The 15174-nt window shown below is 39.6% G+C and overlaps 1 protein-coding gene across 1 annotated transcript in view; it reads left to right on the plus strand.

Annotated features, from left to right (window-relative positions):
- LOC131698590 (sterile alpha motif domain-containing protein 10-like) overlaps positions 1-11193 on the plus strand; it is a 33535-nt gene extending 22342 nt beyond the window's left edge. The window contains exons 3-5 of the mRNA XM_058990963.1: positions 20-188; positions 4462-4602; positions 9067-11193. Coding sequence (XP_058846946.1) covers positions 20-188; positions 4462-4602; positions 9067-9086 — 330 coding nt within the window. The 3' untranslated portion in view covers positions 9087-11193. The remainder of the gene's footprint in view (positions 1-19; positions 189-4461; positions 4603-9066) is intronic.
- Positions 11194-15174: the final 3981 nt, after the last annotated feature.

Here is a 15174-nt window from a genome sequence, read left to right on the forward strand (position 1 = left end):
TCATTTCATCTTGTTTCAGATCAGATCGGGTCAGGCGTTCAGTGTCTACCACACAAGCCCCACGCTGACCAGTCTATCCAAACCGGTCGTCCTCTGGACACAGCAGGACGTCTGCAAATGGCTGAAGAAGCACTGTCCACACAACTACTTGACCTACGTAGAGGCCTTCTCACACCACGCTATTACAGGTAGGCAATGAACACATCACAGCACAGTCTAAGAACACGTCACTGAGAGTATCAGAATCTGTCCGTCCATTTGACTTTACACACCTACATACTGTATGTCACACTGACATTTTAATTACACGTAGAGAACCGCTTTTACGATTGTGTTAAAACTTCATTACAGCATTCTTTAGTCACGGAGTGTTGCAGAATTTGGAGATTTATGGAGGAAACTGTCCTGCTGTCCATTCTGTATACAGCGAGCAAGGTATCTTACTACCTTTAGTCTTGTAATAGGATGATAACCCTAATACCTACATGAATAATGAATCTGAATATAGCCTTAACTTATATTATTAGCTGTTTAAAGAAAACCCTGGAAATAATCCTACTGCTTTTATTATTTCATGCACTTTCTCCACATTTCTGCACTGTTCTGCAGCCTGTGGAAAGAACTTGCTGTCAAGCGATGTTTGTTTCCATTAATATGCAGGGCACCGTGATGTCAAGTGAAGGGACAGGTTGGCAAACAAAAAAATGTGTCTATAAACTGAAAGAAGGGCTGTCATAAGTGCAAATTCTCTGCATTGGCTGAAAGCATTTAAAAAAACTAATCTTGAAGATGCTATTACTCAGCTGTCAAAACATACCAGTTCTATTGAATTTAGAGGAGAGAAAAAGGCTTCTGTCCAGATAGATTGCAATGGTGTACAGATAACAGATTTGGGTTCATTGCATAAGCTTTATTCTTTTTTTAAACGTGCTTACTGTGTTAAGAATTAGGATAGTAAAAAGATAGCGAGATGCATTCAGATTATAAATACACAGCACATTGAGTTTTTAGCCAGCATAGGCTTCTGTCTGTTTCCAGTGCTCTGGTGGATATAAAATTAGATATCTCCCCTTAGGATACTGGCCTGAATTACAGGTGAATTTTGAATGTGCTGTTTTTGATTTTTTTTTATATATATATAATGCCATACCAGTATTCTGATATGAAAAGTGTTATTTTCTACAGCGAAAATGCAGTAAACCTGTATTCCAGATTTTAAAAGGTCCATGGAATTCAGTTTTATTCAGTAGTGTAAGAAAATCAGCATTGGGTGATGTAGCTTTAGAAAGTACCGCTCATGTCTTGCCTTCACTACTCATGCTGAGACCCGTGTGTAGTGAATGACTGCCCCTTTTGTCGTGATGGAGGGTGTGCAGTGAGTCCGGGGAGCTGTTCTGTTAAGTGCAGGGACTTTGAATTTTGAGCAGCAAGCTCCACTCGAGTCTTTTTGAAGCTGTGATTTAAACGTGGTGCAAACGTAAAACAGCCAGAGCCAGATCATCGCCACTCAATGTCAACTGCAGGCAACGTTTGTGCAGAAAGAACGCATCTCACGCTGTCTTCAAGCACCTTTATTAAACAGCTGAGTGAAAGAAATGCCAACCAATGCTTTACAGCGTTCTTAAATGTTATGAGCGTTCTTACCAGGTATTGTCGCCCCTCCCCCCTCTTTATTGTGCTGAATCTTTTAGTTCTACACTTAAATGAGCTGCAAATATTTTAAATATAATACTAGCTAACTGGATCCCGTGATCTGATTGCAGCAGGAACATTAGAGTCATTTTGAACTACAACACTTTATAGCGAAATATTGACATATTCCCACTTGAACATACAAACAAAGAAACAAAGGATCTTCAACAATTGAAAGCAGTTTCCAGTGACAATATTGCTGGTGGTAATAATAGCAATATGGATTTTAAAACCTTGGCCTCTGTACTCCAAGTTTCATGCATATTAATGATGGAAGAAACTTAGAAACTGATATGTAAATACATTGATTTAATAGTGTTCAGAACTGGCTCCATCAATGGAGAATGCATTAGAAAGTGGTATAAAAAGCCTGCACACTACTGCTGGGAGTTAATGTTGGAGCAAAGTGCCGGTGCTTGCAATGAAAGACATATTTGAAAATCTGTTGATGTGAACTAAAGAAGCATCACAGGAGGTAGGTAAGTGAGAAACAATAAAGGCGAGAATCTGGAGAAAACAAAAGTCTGACTCTTCACGGGAAGCACAGGAGTCGAGAGGCTCGATTTTCAAAGCTTTGTTTCTGAAAAAAAAAAAACATATCTGGAGACAGCATTGGCTGTATTTAGTTCACGGGACATCATGGTCTAAAAATAGATTTATTGAAGCAGAAAAAATAGGGTTGTCACATTCATAATTTATAAATTTCCCCTACATTTATTATACAAAATATTTCACCAATTGCAATATATAACTACAGCCTTGTTCCGTGACCCTGCAGCAGCGCTGTGGTTGTGTGGATTCTGAGATCAGCCCCAACAAAACAGATAAAAAGCTGTCAGCAATGGCCTTCATCTGTGTGTCCTGTAAATCCTTTCCCTGACAGCGGACAGGCAATGTGTTTGTGCTGGTGGAGTGGGAGTAGCAGTTTTACTCAAGGGCTGGGGGCAGTGTAGCATTGAACTGTAGAAGAGCTGACTTTGACAGTAAGAAGACATTTTCTTCTTCAAACTATTGGATTAGATCCGCTGCATTTATAAAATTGGCAGTTCCAAGAGTTTCATCTGCTTTCGGCAGATACTCATTTGAAATGGCTGCAGCAGATCTTTTTTTAGTCATAAAATGGATCTGTTCCTGATGGAATTGTTTTATTTGACTTATTTTGGTGTTGTGTTTTAATGTATGTACTGTAGTATTCTGTTACATCAGTATTGTTTTATGTTGCTGTTCCTGCGGTTTGTGCTTTCTTTGTCAGGTCACCATTGTAAATGAGAACTTTTAAATAAAGGAAGTGATTAACTGACTGATTGGTTGGTTGGTTGGTTGATTGATTGAAGAGAAGCAGGTTGGATGGGAACAAACTGCCAAAATGGGTTTTTGAAATCTTTCTCACAGGGGAATTTTAGCCCAACTGTGGGCTTTTAAATATTGAATATGACAATGACATTTTTTTTTCCAGACAAAAATATAAAATCAAATCATGAAAGGATGATTCATCCTATGACTTTGAAGGATCAATACGTTTGCGTGAACTTATCCTCAAGAGGTTTCGGTGCTGTGGGAGAAATCTGAGCCTCGACACTTTCCATTGAGGTGTTTTGAGTTGTGCCATTAAGACAGTGCTTCTTGTCCTTCTCAATGGCAGCAGTGAACAGAAGCTATGGGTTGATTCTTTACATTGAGATTTCCCAGTAGGAATGGTCGTTGGCTAGATTTGAATCAAATACTATGAGACGAGCTGAGTATGAGCTGGGTCAGGTTGTATTAGCCTCTGACTGAGAAAGAAGGAAGCATGAACAAATTATTGTAAAAGTGCAATGGAAATCATGGCTGCATCTCACAAGGTGCATTGAACAGCTGTGTAATGGCTTTGCTTTTTAAGCTGCATAAGCCAAGGTCACTTAATATTTAGATATTTAATCACTTTATTTAATTAGCCTTACTTTGTAAGGCAGCATTTGGATGCTAAGTATACTACCGCAGAGTACTTTAAAAAATAACTTTAATAAGTAAATCCTAAAATTCTAGGGTATGCACAACTTTTGGCCACAGCTGTAAGACAATCAGTGGAAATGATTGGTTTCTCCCGCAGGCAGCCGGTGTGTTTGGCTATAAGGAGAGGTGAGATACAGGAATGAATGAAAGATGAGTGCTGTGATTGATATCTGTAATTACAATATAGACCTCAGAGTGCTCATGCATCCTAAAGATAAATCCTTCTGTTCCCCCTGTGTTTCAAGGACAAGGGTCTGCATGAGCAGTTAAAACAAAGCACTGTCAGAGTGAAATGCTTATTCTTTTTTTGCTTCCTGTTTAATGTTTTACACTTCAGCAGCAGCAATTTAATTTGATTTCATTGTCATGCTGCTTAAATTGCGTGGTAATGGAATGGTAATACTCCTAGCTTTTCAGATTTAATTCTAATTGCCTTTAGTTATAAATTGCAGCTACAATTAACAGTCTTATTGCAATTGTTTTCCCCATGCTTATGTTATGCCTTTATAGTGCTCGGCTCTATTGGACTTTTGCTGTATTGCTATGCTATTCCTGTATTGCTATGCTATTAAAAAAAAAAAAGGTTCCCTATTCAGTGGCACACTGGTACTGATACCATACCGCACTGTAATTGTTTCATGCCATTGTGACTCCTGGTACTGTATGTATGTAATGGTACCGTCATACCACTGTACTGTAGCTACCCTTTGTGGAAGGGAGTGGGCACCTCCCCTGGTGTGGAGCCCCTGCTCACCCTGCGTTTGGTGTCGTTTCCAGGGCGAGCACTCCTGAGACTGAACGGGGAGAAGCTGGAGCGCATGGGCATTGTTCAGGAGACTCTGCGGCAGGAGGTCCTACAGCAGGTGCTGCAGCTGCAGGTGCGAGAGGAGGTGCGGAACCTGCAGCTCCTCAGTCAAGGTAAGAGGGGCCAGGGGTTTCCCTAACAGTGAACGTCCCAGACTGACAGTATCAACGAAGCATAACATCCACATCAAGTCCAAGCATCCTTGTTTATTTCTCAGGGCAAACGCAGCACAACTCTAAACAACTTATAATACAATAGATTTTTTTTATCATTCACTTATAATAGGGATATCCGTCTCCCCTGACCTAACCATTAAATTGTGTGATCTGGAAAGTACATTTTTAAGTATTACTTTTGTCGCTCCCCAATACAGTATGTAGTATGCAAAGGACCAGTGAATCTGTGCTGCACTATAACACATCAAATAGTTACTGTACTGTAAACTAGGATAATAGTATGCGTAATAGGTGGAGATCACCTGATGCTTCCAGACAAACGTTGTAATTGTAATTCCTATCATTGCAAAGCATTTCTGACAAGTCCAACATGATTTTGAGCATGGTATACTAGAGGGAATGCAGAACTACGGAGAGACAGAAAGGCAAGGTCAAGGCCCATACAACTAGAGCAGTGTGTGTAGAGTAATGCAAGAGAGGTTATTTAACCACAGGTTATCTCCAGAAAATGATTCAAATAAATGCTCCCAGTAAAACACATGACTGCTGTTAACACTGCACCCTTGATAACAGTTGCAATATGCTTGTCAGCAAGAATAATCTCTTTAATTACAATAGAAGAGACTTAGCTCCACTCTACCCATTGTAATATTACTAGAATAATTGTAGCACTCAATTTACTTATGACCTAAAAACCATATGTAATAAAAGAGGACAAGACCTTTAATGAGTAGTCTTTATCATGTGGTATCAAACCACTGATACAGAGCACTAGCCACAGCAAGTGCTTAGCCCTGGGAGCAATGATAAGGCTAGTTTTTTTTTAACACCTGAATGGTGCCATATTCCCAACATCTAACTCCGTAGGGAATTCCAGAGATTGGGAGTGTAGGGACAGAAATCCCAATGTCATTCTGTCAGCCCTCTGGCTTGATTTGTCTTTGTTTTTTCAACTCGAAGAGCGATTTCCATGTGGAGCTGGTATTGCACCATTCCTGTTTTCACTTACGGCAATGCAAAGAGATGATAGCTTACAAGCCATGCAGAGTGAGCAGCACAGTGGAAGTTACAGTACAGCTGGTCTGACACCTACAATGAAGGCACTTGCATTTTAACTGGAATATAAAGTAACACACTTCAGGATGCATGGTTACGCTTTCATCTTTTTCCACTACTTTAAATGTAGAAAGAAGAATGGTCGCTGGCTGAGGTATAATAAAAGGTTTGAACAGTCTGTGAATGAGACAGATGGAGCCTCTGTTGAGAGCGGAGACCTGCTAAGTTTTCGATTAAGAAAGAGAGCATTAGCCTGGACCATAAACTCTTATCACTAACTCTTATCTCACACAGCAGGAAAGGAGCATAAATTTGCCCGACAGCCCAAAAAAGCATTTATAAACTTTCCCTTTGTATTATTAATAGCCTGTGCTGGGGTGTAGAACCTGCTTGCTTATTTAATCTAGTAGCGTGGTGTGTGTAAGATGGGATCATTTATTTGACAGCGTATGTGTAGCGCTGTTCAATATACATGGACCTCAAATTCCTTCCTGGCTTATCAACACATGTGTTGCTCCAAGGTAGAAGACAATTTAGTTGCTTGGAACCTTGTAAATATTTAAAATGTTATAAGCTTCAAAACAAATGCACAGCATTTCCATAGAAAAATATACTGCTATATGCTTTACTAAAGACAAACAGATGTGCATGAATACAAAAAATAGATATGCACTAAACATATCATGCACATAGAATGTTGATTTTCATTATCTTGGTACACGAGGTGCCCTTTTTAATAATCAAAACAGTGACATTGAGTTGCAATAACATTTTCATGTTTGACTCTTTGCATTTCTTCACAATACAATTCTGATTCAAAGTGTCGTGCACACAACCTTTCCTTTCCACACAGTGGGATTATAAAGAGCATGCAACACAGTATGCACAATATATAGTCAAATCAGACACATTACATTCCAGGTATGGGGGTTAGTCAACATGGGGATGTTATGCTATGTTTAATCAGTCCATGTTTTAGTGTATGTTTTCAGTGGCATAATTCAAACATCTGTTGTGGTCTCAGGTACATTGAGGTTCCATGTATGATGTTTCTGTAGACACACTATTCCTCTGTCTGAACCCAGTGAACATACAGCAGGCATTGCTGATAACAGCTGCCTGGGGCTCTTGCCATAGGGGATTGAGCTGTGAGAGTGAGCCCTTGATGCTCCACTGTTGTCTATATTTTGGAGCAGTTTTATAACAGTAGAGTCTCCAATGAGGTTCACCGCATTATTTTTAAGGGGAATTAGATAATACACCATTCAAATTAATGTAGGGGTTTCATGAGGGAAGATATAATTAGTAATAGTATTGATAGGGAAATGAACATAAATGTCTGCACGTAAACACTGTATAGCTGATAACAATTGCAATACGTTGTTCACCGAGAAACAGCTCATCAGAAAAATAGCAGAGAACCCGGCCAGTTGTTTGTGAAGGAGCTAGAACAGGGGGAATTGCAGGTTGGCCAGTATTTTTGACCATTGCGGGAATCTGGTCAACACCTCTGCTCTTCATTAAATGGGTGTCATGGGATGTTCACAAAGAAGACAAGATCTCGTTTTAAAATCTAATCCATAGGGCAGTGCCTCCCGGAGCTCCATGCTTCTAACTGTGGCAGGAAGATTGCAGAGACAAGGAGCACACCGTTTATAGCAAAGGGAGAAACAAGCTTTCACAGCGTGCTTTGATCGTATAGAGAAAATATAACAGCAATGATCTATATTTCGTCTTTAGGAACGAAAAAACAGAATTGTGCATGTTGTCAAGGAAACTGTGTTTTTAAATCATCATACTTGCCATCAATGCCATATTATCCCTTACTGTATTTCAGGATTCAAAATACAGTATATCTTTACTCCAATTTTAATCAGCTGCAGGTACATTTGCATTCATACGCAGACTGGACCCTGATTCATTCTGTAGCTACATACACACAAATTACACACAAATATCACACAAACCGTTCCTTCACTTCCAGTTATTCTGGTTTATCGAAATATCAAACAGTGAAGCTACAACATTGCAATTTGCAGATTCTTGTATCTGCAAATTCAGCCCAGGGAATTGTCCTTTTAAAAAGGTTTGGCAGGTGAAAATCATCAGAAAGCATTCAGGTAGCCAGGGACAAAGGGAAACGTGTGGATTCATTTGCAGATGTAATGAACTGGGTTTTATCTGCATGGCCCGGAGCGGAACTCTGTCATGATCAGATAGACAGGGTGCTTGTCACAAACAGGCTCATTAGCAGACCATAGGCTGCCTACCTGGGTTTGAACTTGCAATAGCCATTCTGAACACAGAAGAGAGATAAGAGCCAGCTCATTATTTACTATCTCACTGTATTCCTACAATGAGTTTTTTTTTTTTTTAACGCAGTCACGATTGTGCTGATTTTTCTTATTTATTCACACTCATCAACTGAGCAAAGCTGCTGGGTTTATTCCATGAGCAGCAGCTTGCAGTAACCAGGGCTGGTTTGTAGCTATGTGATACTTCCCTGGTTCCTCTTTCCAACCCAATTGCCCCATGGTTACCATACACAGTACAGCTCGTGGTCTTTAGAATAGGGAGCCGTTATTTGAGAACAATGCTGGAGAAGTGGCGTTCTGAGGAAAATCTGTGCCAGATTCAATTTAGGAAGATTTTTGTAAAATGTTGTCAAACTTGAAACCTACTGGTTTTGAGAGTTACATGGTTCTGTAAACAAGCCTGCATGTGTTTTTCTGCACCCCTGAAAAGCACAATGTGATATTCCTTGAAGGCTGCTCAATATGTTAAGGCTCCATTGAACTTCCTGTAGGGCATCTGACAACAGACTGAGGAGAAACAAGGGTCCCATTCATACTTAATGTGACATGTGATTTTGCTAGTTTTACTTCTTTCATAGTATTTCAATGGAAGATTTGTATTTAACGCAGATGATATTGCAAGTTTACACAGCGCCAAAAAATGACATATAGTCATGCAGCTATGAGCCTGGTTAAAACTTTTTAATAATTGTTGCATTTAAAATGTAACTTTAATTAGTGTGTGTATATATATTATGAAAAACAACATATATGCAAGTGTCTTGTAATTTCAACAACATTCAGATCACCAGCATTTTAAATCATTTAAACATGGCCCATTGAGTGAACACTTGAAAGATAAATAAAGATTCAATTTCCAGTAGATTAAAACCTGTCTAGTTTCGTTTCACGTGGACTTGGTATCAAACAGCCGTAAATGATTTGTAGATGTGTATGGGTGGATGGAGGGACCCCAGAGAAGTCATCTAAAGTTGTGTTATCCCCTCTTTGCTTTCCTACATTATTTATTCCCTGCCTTCTCTCTTTCCAGCTTCTTTTGGAAATCTCTAGAAGCTTATCCGTCCTTTTGGCAGCTCGCTTCTCACACAATGCATCTGGGATTCCTTTGGGAGGGACTGCTGCAGACTCCAGATAGGAAGATGGAAAAGCATTCTTTCAATTGGAAAGAAGGCTTTGGCCTCCGAGGGACTGATTCAAACCACACTCTGCGAGGCTTTAGAGGAACAGGCTTATAACAAGGGTGGACACTGAAAGCGTGCTGCTGGGGATTCATACAACGGCCTGCAATGTAGATGAACATTGTTAGCGAAACCCAATAGGACTTCTGTATGGATTTTTTTTTTTTGTCAGGCTGAAAACTGAAACTGCTAAGCACCTCTGATAATCAGATTTTAAAATGCATTTCTCGTATTCTAAATATGGAGAATCCTTTTAGACTTCAGATCACTTGTATTAACAGGTCCTGTGGTTTTCTTTTACACTAATGGACTGACCTTGCTGTCAAGCCATGGTGGTCGATGCTAACTGTTAAATTGTTCACCATCTTAAAACTGAATGCTAAAGTTTTAACGCTGCCATAAATAATAATAATAATTATAATAATTATTTATTATTTTTAATATGTTTGTTATGTTGACATTGATTTTTGTTTTTAAATTATTCTCATTTAAAATTGTAACACATTTTAATTAGACAACATCCTCCTAAACAACACAAGTCGTTGTAGTGTCACAAAATGAAGTTACAAACAATCAAGACAACTGGATAACAGAGGACCGTTATAATTTCAATGATTTTAAAAGAAAGCCAGTGAATGTGTACAATATTTGATGCATTGTAATGCATTGCAATCTCTCTCTATATATAATCTATAAATGTAATTACATGGCAAATGCCTGTATCCCGGTGTTACAATCTAATTACATCAGATAACAAAATCTTGTTCCCGAAGCCATTCATATAATTACACAGTAGCCACTGTGTGAACGAAGAAGCATTGCTAATTACCCAGTAATCTGTTCTGTAATATCACGTGGTACCCAATATTATGTCTATGAGATGGGTAATATTAAAAGGACTCATTTCTTATACCAGTACTCACTGTGTATTCATCCTGTAGCTTCATCAGGCTTCCCTTCATTCTTAAAAACCTGTTCATTGTCTGTAAGGTATAGGCACATCACTGTGTGTTTCAGCCTGGAAAGACAAAATGTTTGAAATGTTGATGGATTTATTACCGGGATCTAAATTATATAGAACACTCACATGAATCACCGTCAATTGATTTGCACAGGGTTGCTCTTCTCTGAGACAAAGTGAAAGTGTGGGTTTAGTGCAATATTTATGCAGAATATATTCAATATTCAAGGACAGCCGTCAATCCAGAAAAAACACAATGAAGAATCTGTTGAACTGAAACCCTCTCTTCCCAAGACTCTCTTTCTGTCAATCTTTATTATACATCTAGTTTCACAGACCTCTTTGAGTACTGCAGTCCAACATTAGTGCTCATCGGGGACTGTTAAACCAGTCATATCTTATTGCTTTGTATCCCGCAATCATGTCACATTTTATAATCGGGTATTATTCCTTTGGTTACAGTTGAAGACATTCTTCCATAAAAAGCAGATGTTGTCTATCCCATTTAACTAAAGGCTGTTTTAGCTGCTGGCACAAATTTCCTTTTATCTCTGAAGCCTTTTTATCACTTGATCTAAATAAACCTGCCCCTTCTACTACCTGCAGCAGGAAAAATTGAACAAAGGAAAGAAATGGATCTCATTTTTAACAAATAGTATATTGATACTATTCTACAGAAAACACCTGCAGAGATTGAATTTGCATCAGAGGGTAACAACCTTCTTGTGAATTGCTCTAGGGTGTACAGTAGCGTGTGACATTATTAGCCACACATTTTTTACCTTGCTAGCCCCGAATCACACTTTTGACAAATGTATTAAGAATGGGTTTACATTAATGCAAACATAGATATTGCCTTATGTAAAGTACCTTGCTTCCATCAACTTATTTTCCATATTTTTTCCAAAAACCTTGTTTCCTTCTATCCTTGATTGTAAGTAAACATGGTAAATATACAGGAATGTGAATACGGCAGAATCAGAGCGTGTTCTTGTAATATATTTGTATTAAAAATGATAAACAATGTGGCATGTGTTGTATTTTTTATCATCCGTACTGTACATCTAACCAACAGTGCTGTGTGAGGGTCTGCTGGCCTGGATCCTGCTGAATGTTGTGTGGAAGATGAAGTAATAACTTAACAAACGTCCAGGGGGACCTATTTCTGTGTGGTGGTTAAGTGCAGCATCTGTCTGTTGCATATACACTTTCCTATAGAGATGAAAAGGCTGGTACTATTCATCCCTCAATAAAACACCATGCTGCTACACTGTATGTGATAACTGTGAGGGTGAACATCAGGTATTGGATTGGATGTAATGCAGTAACCCTTCACCCATGTGACCTGCATGTGAAACTAGCAAACTGGAAGAATGTTCAGCTTAGCAAGGACATAACCCCAGCGACACCGTTCTGACAGTTCAATTTACACTGCTTTTTGAGAAAGCCGTGAGATGGATTCTAGAAACAGAAGGACTTAGAGCAAATTAGTAAAACTGTCACAATGTGCTGCAGTGTATCAAGCCTCAAAACAGCTACCAGGCATCAGAGAGATGAGGATGAAACACTCTGTCAGGCCCCTAGCCTGTGTGTCCTCTGTAGCCCAGTAGGAAACATGCCATTCCAGCACAGCCAGGCTGATTCCACAGAACAGAGAGAGCTGGGGTTCAGGAGGGGGTGTGAGTGGGGAGGCGGTGGGCTCACAGAAGCCGATCATCTCAAGCAGCAAAACTAAAAAGACCCCACCTGGTGGTCCTGGGGCAAGTTCTTTCTGCACTGTGCGTCCTGTCAGCAATTTCCATCCTCACTCAGGCAGTCATTTTCCCTGGGGGTCTGCAGTCCAGCTGTGGTCCTCTTCATCCAGTATACCGTGCATTACAGACAGATTGTATAGCGCCAGTGTGTGTTGTGTATCTTTTATGAAACTCATTATTATTATTATTATTATTATTATTATTATTATTATTATTATTATTATTATTATATAAAAACTCTTTAATATAGTTACATACCTGCTGTAAAATTCCACAAAAATGATAAATCTAGTGAAAACATTCATGCATATGATACAAATCATACATGCCATATAAAGTACAGTAATCTGATAAGCTCTCTCTGTATAAATGGTATTTGAATGTGGGGAGTGAAGAATACCTGCTGATGATGGGTCACAGCAGTGTGAAGTGTGATGTTACACCTCAGGGCCCGCCCACAACACTGACAGCATTCCACTCGGCTGCATCTGCACATCTCAAGCGTCCAAACTTAGACTTTAATTTATTCACTAAGGACCAAATTCTCTCCAAAATGTTCTGTGGAAATGGAATCAACAGCCGTCAGCATTAACCCTTCAACCCCATGCACGCACCTGTCTGCCTGTCTGTCTGCAATGCAACGCTGTAGACAAGCTTCACTGGGCTTGAGAGTCTCTAAGTGCTCTCAAAGAAACTCAATGTCCTTGGACTTCTCACCGCCCTCCTTGTCACTTTGTATTGCATGCTTGTCAAAGATAAATATGACTGGTGCCTTAAAATAAAGGAAGGGGTTTTAAATCCAGCAAATATGATGGTATTGTTGTGTTCCCTTCAAGTGAAAATATATTTCTCACATCGCCCCTTGCCTATTTATGCTGTTTGCAATCAGTCTGTGTGGTTCTTATTGCAACCGCTTATTTTTTAATCAAAAGACTTTCAAGTGCTTTCAGGAGCTGCTCTTCAGTTCAAGTGTAGGACAGACAATAAGTCATTTGTATTGCTTGCACGATGTTTGAATTGTGTGTGTACATGAATGACAGGTTTGAATTCATGCATTCGGACGAGTAGGATTCTCGTACATTGACTAGGGCTGGCCTTTATGCAGGGGATACAGGAAGTGAGAATGAGAGAGAAACGTGAGCGAGATTGGAAGCAAGACTAAAGCAGCTGCACTATCCCTTTTGCTGAAGCCTGTTCAGCACTTGTTGACCATTAACAATCAATGCACAAGCCTTACGCTACTTAGAACTGAAGAGCAGATCCTGAACTCACAGTCAAAGCACAGACATAAAGAAACAAGCAACAAAAGCAAACAATATTTGACTAATTGGAATAAGGACCACTCTCAAAGGTTAAAACACCGTACAAGTGTATCAGACCTTCTGACTATAGCTGAATCAATACAAATTCCAGAAATGTGTGGCCTGCAAGAGAACCATCCTTTAAAATGAATAATTCTGCTGAGGTTGTGTACAGGCTAAGAAGGTCAAGGCTTTACCAGGAAAGCAATATCTCACCAAGCTAGCTATCACAGCCTCAGACACTAATGCACCGCTGAACAGTACTCTCGCTTCACCCATGTTGACAGCCTGCGGAGTCATTAACACTCACGACTCGAGACAACTCTGACTGCACCCCGGAAAAGACTGGGGGAGCCTCTTGCGGACCGAAGAGGAGTCTTCGAACAACACCCTGTCAGTCTCCAGTCCTTCAGTGGATTTGGACACGCTTGGAGTAGATTGGTGATGTCACATGAAACCCGGTGATTTTTAATTTTAGATGTGTTTCTTAATGTCTTAAGCAGGGACTATCCTGGGAGTTCTCACTTTCTGGATTTATTTCTTCAGGGTGTTGTTTAAAGAGATGTTGCCTCCTGAGGGTGAAGTACATTCCAGCTTTGCAAGCACAGACTGCAAGAGGATCATGAACACAGCAGGGACAGGCAGTCGAACCTGTCTCCTCACCTGGGCCTGAGCTCTGTTTTGCAGCATCTTAAAGTCATGGCTGTTGGTTTTTACACATTAATGGGATTTGTTGGTGAGTCTTTATTTCACTCTATACCCCTGAAAAATACCATAGTATTGTACAAAAACAAAATTTTTTGTAAAATATACCATAGCATGTAGTAATATATATATATATATATATATATATATATATATATATATATATATATATATATACACAGACGTGCTCAAATTTGTTGGTACCCCTCCACAAAAAACAAAGAATGCACAATTTTCTCTGAAATAACTTGAAACTGACAAAAGTAATTGGCATCCACCATTGTTTATTCCATATTTAATAGAAATCAGACTTTGCTTTTGATTTTTTATTCAACATAATATTGTAAATAATAAAACAAATGAAAATGGCATGGACAAAAATGATGGGACCGCTAACCTAATATTTTGTTGCACAACCTTTAGAGGCAATCACTGCAATCAAACATTTTCTGTAGCTCTCAATGAGACTTCTGCACCTGTTAACAGGTAGTTTGGCCCACTCTTCCTGAGCAAACTACTCCAGCTGTCTCAGGTTTGATGGGCGCCTTCTCCAGACTGCAAGTTTCAGCTCTTTCCATAGATGTTCGATAGGATTCAGATCAGGACTCATAGAAGGCCACTTCAGAATAGTCCAATGTTTTGTTCTTATCCATTTTTGGGTGCTTTTAGCTGTGTGTTTTGGGTCATTATCCTGTTGGAGGATCCATGACCTGCGACTGAGACAGAGCTTTCTGACACTGGGCAGTACGTTTCGCTCCAAAATGCCTTGATAGTCTTGAGATTTCATTGTGCCCTGCATAGATTCAAGGCACCCTGTGCCAGGCGCAGCAAAGCAGCCCCAAAACATAACCGAGCCTCCTCCATGTTTCACTGTAGGTATGGTGTTCTTTTCTTTGAAAGCTTCATTTTTTCATCTGTGAACATAGAGCTGATGTGACTTGCCAAAAAGCTCCAGTTTTGACTCATCTGTCCAAAGGACATTCTCCCAGAAGGATTGTGGCTAGTCAATATGCATTTTAGCAAATTCCAGTCTGGCTTTTTTATGTTTTTCTGTCAAAAGTGGAGTCCTCCTGGGTCTTCTTCCATGGAGCCCACTTTCGCTCAAAAAGCGACGGATGGTGCGATCAGAAACTGACGTACCTTCACCTTGGAGTTCAGCTTGTATCTCTTTGGCAGTTATCCTTGGTTCTTTTTCTACCATTCACACTATCCTTCTGTTCAATCTTGGGGGTCGATTTT

The sequence above is a fragment of the Acipenser ruthenus genome, chromosome 18 (assembly GCF_902713425.1).
Source record: "Acipenser ruthenus chromosome 18, fAciRut3.2 maternal haplotype, whole genome shotgun sequence".
Classification (NCBI taxonomy): Eukaryota; Metazoa; Chordata; class Actinopteri; order Acipenseriformes; family Acipenseridae; genus Acipenser; species Acipenser ruthenus.